The sequence below is a fragment of the Bombina bombina genome, chromosome 3, assembly GCF_027579735.1.
Source record: "Bombina bombina isolate aBomBom1 chromosome 3, aBomBom1.pri, whole genome shotgun sequence".
Lineage (NCBI taxonomy): Eukaryota > Metazoa > Chordata > Amphibia > Anura > Bombinatoridae > Bombina > Bombina bombina.
The window spans coordinates 1,234,774,202-1,234,790,808 of record NC_069501.1 but is presented as its reverse complement, the minus strand read 5'-3'; the positions used below and the strand labels follow the sequence as shown (position 1 = coordinate 1,234,790,808).

Below are 16,607 nucleotides of genomic sequence, written 5' to 3'. Positions count from 1 at the left end.
GCTGCCCCTCACATGACTCCTCCTGACTGTCCCAGCTGCCCCTCACATGGCTCCTCCTAACTGTCCCAGCTGCCCCTCACATGACTCCTCCTAACTGCCCCAGCTGCCCCTCACATGGCTCCTCCTAACTGTCCCAGCTGCCCCTCACATGGCTCCTCCTAACTGCCCCAGCTGCCCCTCACATGGCTCCTCCTAACTGCCCCAGCTGCCCCTCACATGGCTCCTCCTAACTGTCCCAGCTGCCCCTCACATGACTCCTCCTAACTGTCCCAGCTGCCCCTCACATGGCTCCTCCTAACTGTCCCAGCTGCCCCTCACATGACTCCTCCTAACTGCCCCAGCTGCCCCTCACATGGCTCCTCCTAACTGCCCCAGCTGCCCCTCACATGGCTCCTCCTAACTGCCCCAGCTGCCCCTCACATGGCTCCTCCTAACTGCCCCAGCTGCCCCTCACATGGCTCCTCCTAACTGCCCCAGCTGCCCCTCACATGACTCCTCCTAACTGCCCCAGCTGCCCCTCACATGGCTCCTCCTAACTGCCCCAGCTGCCCCTCACATGACTCCTCCTGACTGCCCCAGCTGCCCCTCACATGGCTCCTCCTAACTGTCCCAGCTGCCCCTCACATGACTCCTCCTAACTGCCCCAGCTGCCCCTCACATGGCTCCTCCTAACTGTCCCAGCTGCCCCTCACATGACTCCTCCTAACTGCCCCAGCTGCCCCTCACATGGCTCCTCCTAACTGTCCCAGCTGCCCCTCACATGACTCCTCCTGACTGCCCCAGCTGCCCCTCACATGGCTCCTCCTGACTGCCCCAGCTGCCCCTCCTAACTGCCCCAGCTGCCCCTCACATGGTTCCTCCTGACTGCCCCAGCTGCCCCTCCTAACTGCCCCAGCTGCCCCTCACATGGTTCCTCCTGACTGCCCCAGCTGCCCCTCCTAACTGCCCCAGCTGCCCCTCACATGGTTCCTCCTGACTGCCCCAGCTGCCCCTCACATGGTTCCTCCTGACTGCCCCAGCTGCCCCTCACATGGTTCCTCCTAACTGTCCCAGCTGCCCCTCACATGGCTCCTTCTAACTGCCCCAGCTGCCCCTCACATGGCTCCTCTTAACTGCCCCAGCTGCCCCTCACATGACTCCTCCTAACTGCCCAAGCTGCCCCTCACATGGCTCCTTCTAACTGTCCCAGCTGCCCCTCACATGGCTCCTTCTAACTATCCCAGCTGCCCCTCACATGGCTCCTTCTAACTGCCCCAGCTGCCCCTCACATGGCTCCTCCTAACTGCCCCAGCTGCCCCTCACATGACTCCTCCTGACTGCCCCAGCTGCCCCTCACATGTCTCCTCCTGACTGCCCCAGCTGCCCCTCACATGGCTCCTTCTAACTGCCCCAGCTGCCCCTCACATGACTCCTCTTGACTGCCCCAGCTGCCCCTCACATGGCTCCTCCTAACTGTCCCAGCTGCCCCTCACATGGCTCCTCATAACTGCCCCAGCTGCCCCTCACATGACTCCTCCTAACTGTCCCAGCTGCCCCTCACATGTCTCCTCCTAACTGCCCCAGCTGCCCCTCACATGACTCCTCCTAACTGTCCCAGCTGCCCCTCACATGGCTCCTCCTAACTGTCCCAGCTGCCCCTCACATGACTCCTCCTAACTGCCCCAGCTGCCCCTCACATGACTCCTCCTAACTGCCCCAGCTGCCCCTCACATGGCTCCTCCTAACTGCCCCAGCTGCCCCTCACATGACTCCTCCTAACTGCCCCAGCTGCCCCTCACATGACTCCTCCTAACTGCCCCAGCTGCCCCTCACATGGCTCCTCCTAACTGCCCCAGCTGCCCCTCACATGGCTCCTCCTAACTGTCCCAGCTGCCCTTCACATGACTCCTCCTGACTGCCCCAGCTGCCCCTCACATGACTCCTCCTAACTGTCCCAGCTGCCCCTCCTAACTGCCCCAGCTGCCCCTCACATGGCTCCTCCTGACTGCCCCAGCTGCCCCTCACATGACTCCTCCTGACTGCCCCAGCTGCCCCTCACATGACTCCTCCTGACTGTCCCAGCTGCCCCTCACATGACTCCTCCTGACTGCCCCAGCTGCCCCTCACATGACTCCTCCTAACTGCCCCAGCTGCCCCTCACATGGCTCCTCCTGACTGTCCCAGCTGCCCCTCACATGACTCCTCCTAACTGTCCCAGCTGCCCCTCACATGACTCCTCCTAACTGTCCCAGCTGCCCCTCACATGACTCCTCCTGACTGCCCCAGCTGCCCCTCACATGACTCCTCCTAACTGTCCCAGCTGCCCCTCACATGACTCCTCCTAACTGTCCCAGCTGCCCCTCACATGACTCCTCCTGACTGCCCCAGCTGCCCCTCACATGACTCCTCCTAACTGTCCCAGCTGCCCCTCACATGGCTCCTCTTAACTGCCCCAGCTGCCCCTCACATGGCTCCTCTTAACTGCCCCAGCTGCCCCTCACATGGCTTCTCCTAACTGCCCCCTCATATGACTCCTCCTAACTGCCCCAGCTGCCCCTCACATGGCTCCTCCTAACTGCCCCAGCTGCCCCTCACATGGCTCCTCCTAACTGCCCCAGCTGCCCCTCACATGGCTCCTCCTAACTGTCCCAGCTGCCCCTCACATGGCTCCTACTGACTGCCCCAGCTGCCCCTCACATGGCTCCTCCTAACTGCCCCAGCTGCCCCTCACATGGCTCCTCCTAACTGTCCCAGCTGCCCCTCACATGGCTCCTCTTAACTGCCCCAGCTGCCCCTCACATTGCTCCTCTTAACTGCCCCAGCTGCCCCTCACATGGCTTCTCCTAACTGCCCCCTCATATGACTCCTCCTAACTGCCCCAGCTGCCCCTCACATGGCTCCTCCTAACTGCCCCAGCTGCCCCTCACATGGCTCCTCCTAACTGCCCCAGCTGCCCCTCACATGGCTCCTCCTAACTGTCCCAGCTGCCCCTCACATGGCTCCTACTGACTGCCCCAGCTGCCCCTCACATGGCTCCTCCTAACTGCCCCAGCTGCCCCTCACATGGCTCCTCCTAACTGTCCCAGCTGCCCCTCACATGGCTCCTCCTAACTGCCCCAGCTGCCCCTCACATGGCTCCTCCTAACTGCCCCAGCTGCCCCTCACATGGCTCCTCCTAACTGCCCCAGCTGCCCCTCACATGGCTCCTCCTAATTGCCCCAGCTGCCCCTCACATGGCTCCTCCTAACTGCCCCAGCTGCCCCTCACATGGCTCCTCCTAACTGCCCCAGCTGCCCCTCACATGACTCCTCCTAACTGCCCCAGCTGCCCCTCACATGGCTCCTCCTGACTGCCCCAGCTGCCCCTCACATGGCTCCTCCTAACTGTCCCAGCTGCCCCTCACATGGCTCCTCTTAACTGCCCCAGCTGCCCCTCACATGTCTCCTCTTAACTGCCCCAGCTGCCCCTCACATGGCTTCTCCTAACTGCCCCCTCATATGACTCCTCCTAACTGCCCCAGCTGCCCCTCACATGGCTCCTCCTAACTGCCCCAGCTGCCCCTCACATGGCTCCTCCTAACTGACCCAGCTGCCCCTCACATGGCTCCTCCTAACTGTCCCAGCTGCCCCTCACATGGCTCCTACTGACTGCCCCAGCTGCCCCTCACATGGCTCCTACTGACTGCCCCAGCTGCCCCTCACATGACTCCTCCTAACTGCCCCAGCTGCCCCTCACATGGCTCCTCCTAACTGCCCCAGCTGCCCCTCACATGACTCCTCCTAACTGTCCCAGCTGCCCCTCACATGACTCCTCCTAACTGCCCCAGCTGCCCCTCACATGGCTCCTCCTAACTGTCCCAGCTGCCCCTCACATGACTCCTCCTAACTGCCCCAGCTGCCCCTCACATGGCTCCTCCTAACTGCCCCAGCTGCCCCTCACATGACTCCTCCTAACTGCCCCAGCTGCCCCTCACATGGCTCCTCCTAACTGTCCCAGCTGCCCCTCACATGGCTCCTCCTAACTGCCCCAGCTGCCCCTCACATGGCTCCTCCTAACTGCCCCAGCTGCCCCTCACATGGCTCCTCCTAACTGCCCCAGCTGCCCCTCACATGGCTCCTCCTAACTGCCCCAGCTGCCCCTCACATGGCTCCTCCTAACTGTCCCAGCTGCCCCTCACATGACTCCTCCTAACTGTCCCAGCTGCCCCTCACATGGCTCCTCCTAACTGTCCCAGCTGCCCCTCACATGACTCCTCCTAACTGCCCCAGCTGCCCCTCACATGGCTCCTCCTAACTGCCCCAGCTGCCCCTCACATGGCTCCTCCTAACTGCCCCAGCTGCCCCTCACATGGCTCCTCCTAACTGCCCCAGCTGCCCCTCACATGGCTCCTCCTAACTGCCCCAGCTGCCCCTCACATGACTCCTCCTAACTGCCCCAGCTGCCCCTCACATGGCTCCTCCTAACTGCCCCAGCTGCCCCTCACATGACTCCTCCTGACTGCCCCAGCTGCCCCTCACATGGCTCCTCCTAACTGTCCCAGCTGCCCCTCACATGACTCCTCCTAACTGCCCCAGCTGCCCCTCACATGGCTCCTCCTAACTGTCCCAGCTGCCCCTCACATGACTCCTCCTAACTGCCCCAGCTGCCCCTCACATGGCTCCTCCTAACTGTCCCAGCTGCCCCTCACATGACTCCTCCTGACTGCCCCAGCTGCCCCTCACATGGCTCCTCCTAACTGCCCCAGCTGCCCCTCCTAACTGCCACAGCTGCCCCTCACATGGTTCCTCCTGACTGCCCCAGCTGCCCCTCCTAACTGCCCCAGCTGCCCCTCACATGGTTCCTCCTGACTGCCCCAGCTGCCCCTCCTAACTGCCACAGCTGCCCCTCACATGGTTCCTCCTGACTGCCCCAGCTGCCCCTCCTAACTGCCCCAGCTGCCCCTCACATGGCTCCTCCTGACTGCCCCAGCTGCCCCTCACATGGTTCCTCCTAACTGTCCCAGCTGCCCCTCACATGGCTCCTTCTAACTGCCCCAGCTGCCCCTCACATGGCTCCTCTTAACTGCCCCAGCTGCCCCTCACATGACTCCTCCTAACTGCCCCAGCTGCCCCTCACATGGCTCCTTCTAACTGTCCCAGCTGCCCCTCACATGGCTCCTTCTAACTGTCCCAGCTGCCCCTCACATGGCTCCTTCTAACTGCCCCAGCTGCCCCTCACATGGCTCCTCCTAACTGCCCCAGCTGCCCCTCACATGACTCCTCCTGACTGCCCCAGCTGCCCCTCACATGACTCCTCCTGACTGCCCCAGCTGCCCCTCACATGGCTCCTTCTAACTGCCCCAGCTGCCCCTCACATGACTCCTCCTGACTGCCCCAGCTGCCCCTCACATGGCTCCTCCTAACTGTCCCAGCTGCCCCTCACATGGCTCCTCATAACTGCCCCAGCTGCCCCTCACATGACTCCTCCTAACTGTCCCAGCTGCCCCTCACATGACTCCTCCTAACTGCCCTAGCTGCCCCTCACATGACTCCTCCTAACTGTCCCAGCTGCCCCTCACATGGCTCCTCCTAACTGTCCCAGCTGCCCCTCACATGACTCCTCCTAACTGCCCCAGCTGCCCCTCACATGACTCCTCCTAACTGCCCCAGCTGCCCCTCACATGGCTCCTCCTAACTGCCCCAGCTGCCCCTCACATGACTCCTCCTAACTGCCCCAGCTGCCCCTCACATGACTCCTCCTAACTGCCCCAGCTGCCCCTCACATGGCTCCTCCTAACTGCCCCAGCTGCCCCTCACATGGCTCCTCCTAACTGTCCCAGCTGCCCCTCACATGACTCCTCCTGACTGCCCCAGCTGCCCCTCACATGGCTCCTCCTAACTGTCCCAGCTGCCCCTCACATGGCTCCTCCTAACTGCCCCAGCTGCCCCTCACATGGCTCCTCCTAACTGCCCCAGCTGCCCCTCACATGGCTCCTCCTAACTGCCCCAGCTGCCCCTCACATGGCTCCTCCTAATTGCCCCAGCTGCCCCTCACATGGCTCCTCCTAACTGCCCCAGCTGCCCCTCACATGGCTCCTCCTAACTGCCCCAGCTGCCCCTCACATGACTCCTCCTAACTGCCCCAGCTGCCCCTCACATGGCTCCTCCTGACTGCCCCAGCTGCCCCTCACATGGCTCCTCCTAACTGTCCCAGCTGCCCCTCACATGGCTCCTCCTAACTGCCCCAGCTGCCCCTCACATGTCTCCTCTTAACTGCCCCAGCTGCCCCTCACATGGCTTCTCCTAACTGCCCCCTCATATGACTCCTCCTAACTGCCCCAGCTGCCCCTCACATGGCTCCTCCTAACTGCCCCAGCTGCCCCTCACATGGCTCCTCCTAACTGACCCAGCTGCCCCTCACATGGCTCCTTCTAACTGTCCCAGCTGCCCCTCACATGGCTCCTACTGACTGCCCCAGCTGCCCCTCACATGGCTCCTACTGACTGCCCCAGCTGCCCCTCACATGACTCCTCCTAACTGCCCCAGCTGCCCCTCACATGGCTCCTCCTAACTGCCCCAGCTGCCCCTCACATGACTCCTCCTAACTGTCCCAGCTGCCCCTCACATGACTCCTCCTAACTGCCCCAGCTGCCCCTCACATGGCTCCTCCTAACTGTCCCAGCTGCCCCTCACATGACTCCTCCTAACTGCCCCAGCTGCCCCTCACATGGCTCCTCCTAACTGCCCCAGCTGCCCCTCACATGACTCCTCCTAACTGCCCCAGCTGCCCCTCACATGGCTCCTCCTAACTGTCCCAGCTGCCCCTCACATGGCTCCTCCTAACTGCCCCAGCTGCCCCTCACATGGCTCCTCCTAACTGCCCCAGCTGCCCCTCACATGGCTCCTCCTAACTGCCCCAGCTGCCCCTCACATGGCTCCTCCTAACTGCCCCAGCTGCCCCTCACATGGCTCCTCCTAACTGTCCCAGCTGCCCCTCACATGACTCCTCCTAACTGTCCCAGCTGCCCCTCACATGGCTCCTCCTAACTGTCCCAGCTGCCCCTCACATGACTCCTCCTAACTGCCCCAGCTGCCCCTCACATGGCTCCTCCTAACTGCCCCAGCTGCCCCTCACATGGCTCCTCCTAACTGCCCCAGCTGCCCCTCACATGGCTCCTCCTAACTGCCCCAGCTGCCCCTCACATGGCTCCTCCTAACTGCCCCAGCTGCCCCTCACATGACTCCTCCTAACTGCCCCAGCTGCCCCTCACATGGCTCCTCCTAACTGCCCCAGCTGCCCCTCACATGACTCCTCCTGACTGCCCCAGCTGCCCCTCACATGGCTCCTCCTAACTGTCCCAGCTGCCCCTCACATGACTCCTCCTAACTGCCCCAGCTGCCCCTCACATGGCTCCTGCTAACTGTCCCAGCTGCCCCTCACATGACTCCTCCTAACTGCCCCAGCTGCCCCTCACATGGCTCCTCCTAACTGTCCCAGCTGCCCCTCACATGGCTCCTCCTGACTGCCCCAGCTGCCCCTCACATGGCTCCTCCTGACTGCCCCAGCTGCCCCTCCTAACTGCCACAGCTGCCCCTCACATGGTTCCTCCTGACTGCCCCAGCTGCCCCTCCTAACTGCCCCAGCTGCCCCTCACATGGTTCCTCCTGACTGCCCCAGCTGCCCCTCCTAACTGCCCCAGCTGCCCCTCACATGGTTCCTCCTGACTGCCCCAGCTGCCCCTCCTAACTGCCCCAGCTGCCCCTCACATGGTTCCTCCTGACTGCCCCAGCTGCCCCTCACATGGTTCCTCCTAACTGTCCCAGCTGCCCCTCACATGGCTCCTTCTAACTGCCCCAGCTGCCCCTCACATGGCTCCTCTTAACTGCCCCAGCTGCCCCTCACATGGCTCCTCCTAACTGTCCCAGCTGCCCCTCACATGGCTCCTTCTAACTGTCCCAGCTGCCCCTCACATGGCTCCTTCTAACTGTCCCAGCTGCCCCTCACATGGCTCCTTCTAACTGCCCCAGCTGCCCCTCACATGGCTCCTCCTAACTGCCCCAGCTGCCCCTCACATGACTCCTCCTAACTGCCCCAGCTGCCCCTCACATGACTCCTCCTGACTGCCCCAGCTGCCCCTCACATGGCTCCTTCTAACTGCCCCAGCTGCCCCTCACATGACTCCTCCTGACTGCCCCAGCTGCCCCTCACATGGCTCCTCCTAACTGTCCCAGCTGCCCCTCACATGGCTCCTCATAACTGCCCCAGCTGCCCCTCACATGACTCCTCCTAACTGTCCCAGCTGCCCCTCACATGACTCCTCCTAACTGCCCTAGCTGCCCCTCACATGACTCCTCCTAACTGTCCCAGCTGCCCCTCACATGGCTCCTCCTAACTGTCCCAGCTGCCCCTCACATGACTCCTCCTAACTGCCCCAGCTGCCCCTCACATGACTCCTCCTAACTGCCCCAGCTGCCCCTCACATGGCTCCTCCTAACTGCCCCAGCTGCCCCTCACATGACTCCTCCTAACTGCCCCAGCTGCCCCTCACATGACTCCTCCTAACTGCCCCAGCTGCCCCTCACATGGCTCCTCCTAACTGCCCCAGCTGCCCCTCACATGGCTCCTCCTAACTGTCCCAGCTGCCCCTCACATGACTCCTCCTGACTGCCCCAGCTGCCCCTCACATGACTCCTCCTAACTGTCCCAGCTGCCCCTCCTAACTGCCCCAGCTGCCCCTCACATGGCTCCTCCTGACTGCCCCAGCTGCCCCTCACATGACTCCTCCTGACTGCCCCAGCTGCCCCTCACATGACTCCTCCTGACTGTCCCAGCTGCCCCTCACATGACTCCTCCTGACTGCCCCAGCTGCCCCTCACATGGCTCCTCCTAACTGTCCCAGCTGCCCCTCACATGACTCCTCCTGACTGCCCCAGCTGCCCCTCACATGGCTCCTCCTGACTGCCCCAGCTGCCCCTCCTAACTGCCCCAGCTGCCCCTCACATGGTTCCTCCTGACTGCCCCAGCTGCCCCTCCTAACTGCCCCAGCTGCCCCTCACATGGTTCTTCCTGACTGCCCCAGCTGCCCCTCCTAACTGCCCCAGCTGCCCCTCACATGGTTCCTCCTGACTGCCCCAGCTGCCCCTCACATGGTTCCTCCTGACTGCCCCAGCTGCCCCTCACATGGTTCCTCCTAACTGTCCCAGCTGCCCCTCACATGGCTCCTTCTAACTGCCCCAGCTGCCCCTCACATGGCTCCTCTTAACTGCCCCAGCTGCCCCTCACATGACTCCTCCTAACTGCCCAAGCTGCCCCTCACATGGCTCCTTCTAACTGTCCCAGCTGCCCCTCACATGGCTCCTTCTAACTGTCCCAGCTGCCCCTCACATGGCTCCTTCTAACTGCCCCAGCTGCCCCTCACATGGCTCCTCCTAACTGCCCCAGCTGCCCCTCACATGACTCCTCCTGACTGCCCCAGCTGCCCCTCACATGACTCCTCCTGACTGCCCCAGCTGCCCCTCACATGGCTCCTTCTAACTGCCCCAGCTGCCCCTCACATGACTCCTCCTGACTGCCCCAGCTGCCCCTCACATGGCTCCTCCTAACTGTCCCAGCTGCCCCTCACATGGCTCCTCATAACTGCCCCAGCTGCCCCTCACATGTCTCCTCCTAACTGTCCCAGCTGCCCCTCACATGACTCCTCCTAACTGCCCCAGCTGCCCCTCACATGACTCCTCCTAACTGTCCCAGCTGCCCCTCACATGGCTCCTCCTAACTGTCCCAGCTGCCCCTCACATGACTCCTCCTAACTGCCCCAGCTGCCCCTCACATGACTCCTCCTAACTGCCCCAGCTGCCCCTCACATGGCTCCTCCTAACTGCCCCAGCTGCCCCTCACATGACTCCTCCTAACTGCCCCAGCTGCCCCTCACATGACTCCTCCTAACTGCCCCAGCTGCCCCTCACATGGCTCCTCCTAACTGCCCCAGCTGCCCCTCACATGGCTCCTCCTAACTGTCCCAGCTGCCCTTCACATGACTCCTCCTGACTGCCCCAGCTGCCCCTCACATGACTCCTCCTAACTGTCCCAGCTGCCCCTCCTAACTGCCCCAGCTGCCCCTCACATGGCTCCTCCTGACTGCCCCAGCTGCCCCTCACATGACTCCTCCTGACTGCCCCAGCTGCCCCTCACATGACTCCTCCTGACTGTCCCAGCTGCCCCTCACATGGCTCCTCCTGACTGCCCCAGCTGCCCCTCACATGACTCCTCCTGACTGCCCCAGCTGCCCCTCACATGACTCCTCCTGACTGTCCCAGCTGCCCCTCACATGACTCCTCCTGACTGTCCCAGCTGCCCCTCACATGGCTCCTCTTAACTGCCCCAGCTGCCCCTCACATTGCTCCTCTTAACTGCCCCAGCTGCCCCTCACATGGCTTCTCCTAACTGCCCCCTCATATGACTCCTCCTAACTGCCCCAGCTGCCCCTCACATGGCTCCTCCTAACTGCCCCAGCTGCCCCTCACATGGCTCCTCCTAACTGCCCCAGCTGCCCCTCACATGGCTCCTCCTAACTGTCCCAGCTGCCCCTCACATGGCTCCTACTGACTGCCCCAGCTGCCCCTCACATGGCTCCTCCTAACTGCCCCAGCTGCCCCTCACATGGCTCCTCCTAACTGTCCCAGCTGCCCCTCACATGGCTCCTCCTAACTGCCCCAGCTGCCCCTCACATGGCTCCTCCTAACTGCCCCAGCTGCCCCTCACATGGCTCCTCCTAACTGCCCCAGCTGCCCCTCACATGGCTCCTCCTAATTGCCCCAGCTGCCCCTCACATGGCTCCTCCTAACTGCCCCAGCTGCCCCTCACATGGCTCCTCCTAACTGCCCCAGCTGCCCCTCACATGACTCCTCCTAACTGCCCCAGCTGCCCCTCACATGGCTCCTCCTGACTGCCCCAGCTGCCCCTCACATGGCTCCTCCTAACTGCCCCAGCTGCCCCTCACATGGCTCCTCCTAACTGCCCCAGCTGCCCCTCACATGGCTCCTCTTAACTGCCCCAGCTGCCCCTCACATGGCTTCTCCTAACTGCCCCCTCATATGACTCCTCCTAACTGCCCCAGCTGCCCCTCACATGGCTCCTCCTAACTGCCCCAGCTGCCCCTCACATGGCTCCTCCTAACTGACCCAGCTGCCCCTCACATGGCTCCTTCTAACTGTCCCAGCTGCCCCTCACATGGCTCCTACTGACTGCCCCAGCTGCCCCTCACATGGCTCCTACTGACTGCCCCAGCTGCCCCTCACATGACTCCTCCTAACTGCCCCAGCTGCCCCTCACATGGCTCCTCCTAACTGCCCCAGCTGCCCCTCACATGACTCCTCCTAACTGTCCCAGCTGCCCCTCACATGACTCCTCCTAACTGCCCCAGCTGCCCCTCACATGGCTCCTCCTAACTGTCCCAGCTGCCCCTCACATGACTCCTCCTAACTGCCCCAGCTGCCCCTCACATGGCTCCTCCTAACTGCCCCAGCTGCCCCTCACATGACTCCTCCTAACTGCCCCAGCTGCCCCTCACATGGCTCCTCCTAACTGTCCCAGCTGCCCCTCACATGGCTCCTCCTAACTGCCCCAGCTGCCCCTCACATGGCTCCTCCTAACTGCCCCAGCTGCCCCTCACATGGCTCCTCCTAACTGCCCCAGCTGCCCCTCACATGGCTCCTCCTAACTGCCCCAGCTGCCCCTCACATGGCTCCTCCTAACTGTCCCAGCTGCCCCTCACATGACTCCTCCTAACTGTCCCAGCTGCCCCTCACATGGCTCCTCCTAACTGTCCCAGCTGCCCCTCACATGACTCCTCCTAACTGCCCCAGCTGCCCCTCACATGGCTCCTCCTAACTGCCCCAGCTGCCCCTCACATGGCTCCTCCTAACTGCCCCAGCTGCCCCTCACATGGCTCCTCCTAACTGCCCCAGCTGCCCCTCACATGGCTCCTCCTAACTGCCCCAGCTGCCCCTCACATGACTCCTCCTAACTGCCCCAGCTGCCCCTCACATGGCTCCTCCTAACTGCCCCAGCTGCCCCTCACATGACTCCTCCTGACTGCCCCAGCTGCCCCTCACATGGCTCCTCCTAACTGTCCCAGCTGCCCCTCACATGACTCCTCCTAACTGCCCCAGCTGCCCCTCACATGGCTCCTCCTAACTGTCCCAGCTGCCCCTCACATGACTCCTCCTAACTGCCCCAGCTGCCCCTCACATGGCTCCTCCTAACTGTCCCAGCTGCCCCTCACATGACTCCTCCTGACTGCCCCAGCTGCCCCTCACATGGCTCCTCCTGACTGCCCCAGCTGCCCCTCCTAACTGCCACAGCTGCCCCTCACATGGTTCCTCCTGACTGCCCCAGCTGCCCCTCCTAACTGCCCCAGCTGCCCCTCACATGGTTCCTCCTGACTGCCCCAGCTGCCCCTCCTAACTGCCCCAGCTGCCCCTCACATGGTTCCTCCTGACTGCCCCAGCTGCCCCTCCTAACTGCCCCAGCTGCCCCTCACATGGTTCCTCCTGACTGCCCCAGCTGCCCCTCACATGGTTCCTCCTAACTGTCCCAGCTGCCCCTCACATGGCTCCTTCTAACTGCCCCAGCTGCCCCTCACATGGCTCCTCCTAACTGCCCCAGCTGCCCCTCACATGACTCCTCCTAACTGCCCCAGCTGCCCCTCACATGGCTCCTTCTAACTGTCCCAGCTGCCCCTCACATGGCTCCTTCTAACTGTCCCAGCTGCCCCTCACATGGCTCCTTCTAACTGCCCCAGCTGCCCCTCACATGGCTCCTCCTAACTGCCCCAGCTGCCCCTCACATGACTCCTCCTGACTGCCCCAGCTGCCCCTCACATGACTCCTCCTGACTGCCCCAGCTGCCCCTCACATGGCTCCTCCTAACTGCCCCAGCTGCCCCTCACATGACTCCTCCTGACTGCCCCAGCTGCCCCTCACATGGCTCCTCCTAACTGTCCCAGCTGCCCCTCACATGGCTCCTCATAACTGCCCCAGCTGCCCCTCACATGACTCCTCCTAACTGTCCCAGCTGCCCCTCACATGACTCCTCCTAACTGCCCCAGCTGCCCCTCACATGACTCCTCCTAACTGTCCCAGCTGCCCCTCACATGGCTCCTCCTAACTGTCCCAGCTGCCCCTCACATGACTCCTCCTAACTGCCCCAGCTGCCCCTCACATGACTCCTCCTAACTGCCCCAGCTGCCCCTCACATGGCTCCTCCTAACTGCCCCAGCTGCCCCTCACATGACTCCTCCTAACTGCCCCAGCTGCCCCTCACATGACTCCTCCTAACTGCCCCAGCTGCCCCTCACATGGCTCCTCCTAACTGCCCCAGCTGCCCCTCACATGGCTCCTCCTAACTGTCCCAGCTGCCCCTCACATGACTCCTCCTGACTGCCCCAGCTGCCCCTCACATGACTCCTCCTAACTGTCCCAGCTGCCCCTCCTAACTGCCCCAGCTGCCCCTCACATGGCTCCTCCTAACTGCCCCAGCTGCCCCTCACATGACTCCTCCTGACTGCCCCAGCTGCCCCTCACATGACTCCTCCTGACTGTCCCAGCTGCCCCTCACATGACTCCTCCTGACTGCCCCAGCTGCCCCTCACATGACTCCTCCTAACTGCCCCAGCTGCCCCTCACATGGCTCCTCCTGACTGTCCCAGCTGCCCCTCACATGACTCCTCCTAACTGTCCCAGCTGCCCCTCACATGACTCCTCCTAACTGTCCCAGCTGCCCCTCACATGACTCCTCCTGACTGCCCCAGCTGCCCCTCACATGACTCCTCCTAACTGTCCCAGCTGCCCCTCACATGACTCCTCCTAACTGTCCCAGCTGCCCCTCACATGACTCCTCCTGACTGCCCCAGCTGCCCCTCACATGACTCCTCCTAACTGTCCCGGCTGCCCCTCACATGGCTCCTCTTAACTGCCCCAGCTGCCCCTCACATGGCTCCTCTTAACTGCCCCAGCTGCCCCTCACATGGCTTCTCCTAACTGCCCCCTCATATGACTCCTCCTAACTGCCCCAGCTGCCCCTCACATGGCTCCTCCTAACTGCCCCAGCTGCCCCTCACATGGCTCCTCCTAACTGCCCCAGCTGCCCCTCACATGGCTCCTCCTAACTGTCCCAGCTGCCCCTCACATGGCTCCTACTGACTGCCCCAGCTGCCCCTCACATGGCTCCTCCTAACTGCCCCAGCTGCCCCTCACATGGCTCCTCCTAACTGTCCCAGCTGCCCCTCACATGGCTCCTCTTAACTGCTCCAGCTGCCCCTCACATGGCTCCTCTTAACTGCCCCAGCTGCCCCTCACATGGCTTCTCCTAACTGCCCCCTCATATGACTCCTCCTAACTGCCCCAGCTGCCCCTCACATGGCTCCTCCTAACTGCCCCAGCTGCCCCTCACATGGCTCCTCCTAACTGCCCCAGCTGCCCCTCACATGGCTCCTCCTAACTGTCCCAGCTGCCCCTCACATGGCTCCTACTGACTGCCCCAGCTGCCCCTCACATGGCTCCTCCTAACTGCCCCAGCTGCCCCTCACATGGCTCCTCCTAACTGTCCCAGCTGCCCCTCACATGGCTCCTCCTAACTGCCCCAGCTGCCCCTCACATGGCTCCTCCTAACTGCCCCAGCTGCCCCTCACATGGCTCCTCCTAACTGCCCCAGCTGCCCCTCACATGGCTCCTCCTAACTGCCCCAGCTGCCCCTCACATGGCTCCTCCTAACTGCCCCAGCTGCCCCTCACATGGCTCCTCCTAACTGCCCCAGCTGCCCCTCACATGACTCCTCCTAACTGCCCCAGCTGCCCCTCACATGGCTCCTCCTGACTGCCCCAGCTGCCCCTCACATGGCTCCTCCTAACTGTCCCAGCTGCCCCTCACATGGCTCCTCTTAACTGCCCCAGCTGCCCCTCACATGTCTCCTCTTAACTGCCCCAGCTGCCCCTCACATGGCTTCTCCTAACTGCCCCCTCATATGACTCCTCCTAACTGCCCCAGCTGCCCCTCACATGGCTCCTCCTAACTGCCCCAGCTGCCCCTCACATGGCTCCTCCTAACTGCCCCAGCTGCCCCTCACATGGCTCCTTCTAACTGTTCCAGCTGCCCCTCACATGGCTCCTACTGACTGCCCCAGCTGCCCCTCACATGGCTCCTACTGACTGCCCCAGCTGCCCCTCACATGACTCCTCCTAACTGCCCCAGCTGCCCCTCACATGGCTCCTCCTAACTGCCCCAGCTGCCCCTCACATGACTCCTCCTAACTGTCCCAGCTGCCCCTCACATGACTCCTCCTAACTGCCCCAGCTGCCCCTCACATGACTCCTCCTAACTGCCCCAGCTGCCCCTCACATGGCTCCTCCTAACTGCCCCAGCTGCCCCTCACATGACTCCTCCTAACTGCCCCAGCTGCCCCTCACATGGCTCCTCCTAACTGCCCCAGCTGCCCCTCACATGGCTCCTCCTAACTGCCCCAGCTGCCCCTCACATGGCTCCTCCTAACTGCCCCAGCTGCCCCTCACATGGCTCCTCCTAACTGCCCCAGCTGCCCCTCACATGACTCCTCCTAACTGTCCCAGCTGCCCCTCACATGACTCCTCCTAACTGCCCCAGCTGCCCCTCACATGACTCCTCCTAACTGCCCCAGCTGCCCCTCACATGGCTCCTCCTAACTGCCCCAGCTGCCCCTCACATGACTCCTCCTAACTGCCCCAGCTGCCCCTCACATGGCTCCTCCAAACTGCCCCAGCTGCCCCTCACATGGCTCCTCCTAACTGCCCCAGCTGCCCCTCACATGGCTCCTCCTAACTGCCCCAGCTGCCCCTCACATGGCTCCTCCTAACTGCCCCAGCTGCCCCTCACATGACTCCTCCTAACTGCCCCAGCTGTAATATTTATAACTGCACAGGTATACATACTTAGCCCTGGGGACTAGCAAATACTTATCCACTTATCATAATCTACCTTAATACACTGCATGTACTATACTTCTACAGCTTGCTCCGCCGCTCTTCCCACATCCGCCCTCTTTTTTCTGTAGAATCCCACACAGAGTAGACAGGTACAGATATTGGAATGCAAGCTGGCGGCTTCTACAATGTGAAGAGGGCGGGGCAGATGTGAGGGATGGAGAGCGGCAATGCAGACTGTAGAAGCTTAACTTCATTGGTCCCTGGCTGCAACTGTATATACCACACATTTACAGCGCTTGCTGGGCCCCTCCTGAGTGGCAGATCTCCAGGGCCTGGTCGCACCTTCAACCTTTGCGACCCCTGAAGTTCCGCCTCTGTCACTATGTTTAAGCTTAATACAAGTGCACACTCCTTGGTATGCTCTTATGGAAAGTAACTAAGTTTGCATTTTACATATGGATTCACGGTCTCTTTATTAAAGGTACCTTCACTGCATAAGTTTAAATTACTATCCTGGCTAAAACCCTGAGCTGTGAAACCAACTTCACAAACCTCTAGAAACTTCAGAAAAGCCGGCCTAGCCTCCTTTGCCACTCTCACCGCATCTTTAGCATTGAGAAAGTTGTCAATGTAGGCAGAGTATATATTCACCAGGATTTCTTTGGAAAACTGTGAAAGAGAAAAACAAAACAAAATA

At 61.9% G+C, this 16,607-nt stretch overlaps 1 protein-coding gene across 1 annotated transcript in view; it reads right to left on the bottom strand.

The window, feature by feature from the left end:
- The window catches only part of ARHGEF17 (Rho guanine nucleotide exchange factor 17), a 591,511-nt gene that overhangs the window by 158,275 nt on the left and 416,629 nt on the right, over positions 1–16,607 (bottom strand). The window contains exon 4 of the mRNA XM_053708724.1: positions 16,463–16,579. Within this exon, the coding sequence (XP_053564699.1) occupies positions 16,463–16,579 (117 nt within the window). The remainder of the gene's footprint in view (positions 1–16,462; positions 16,580–16,607) is intronic.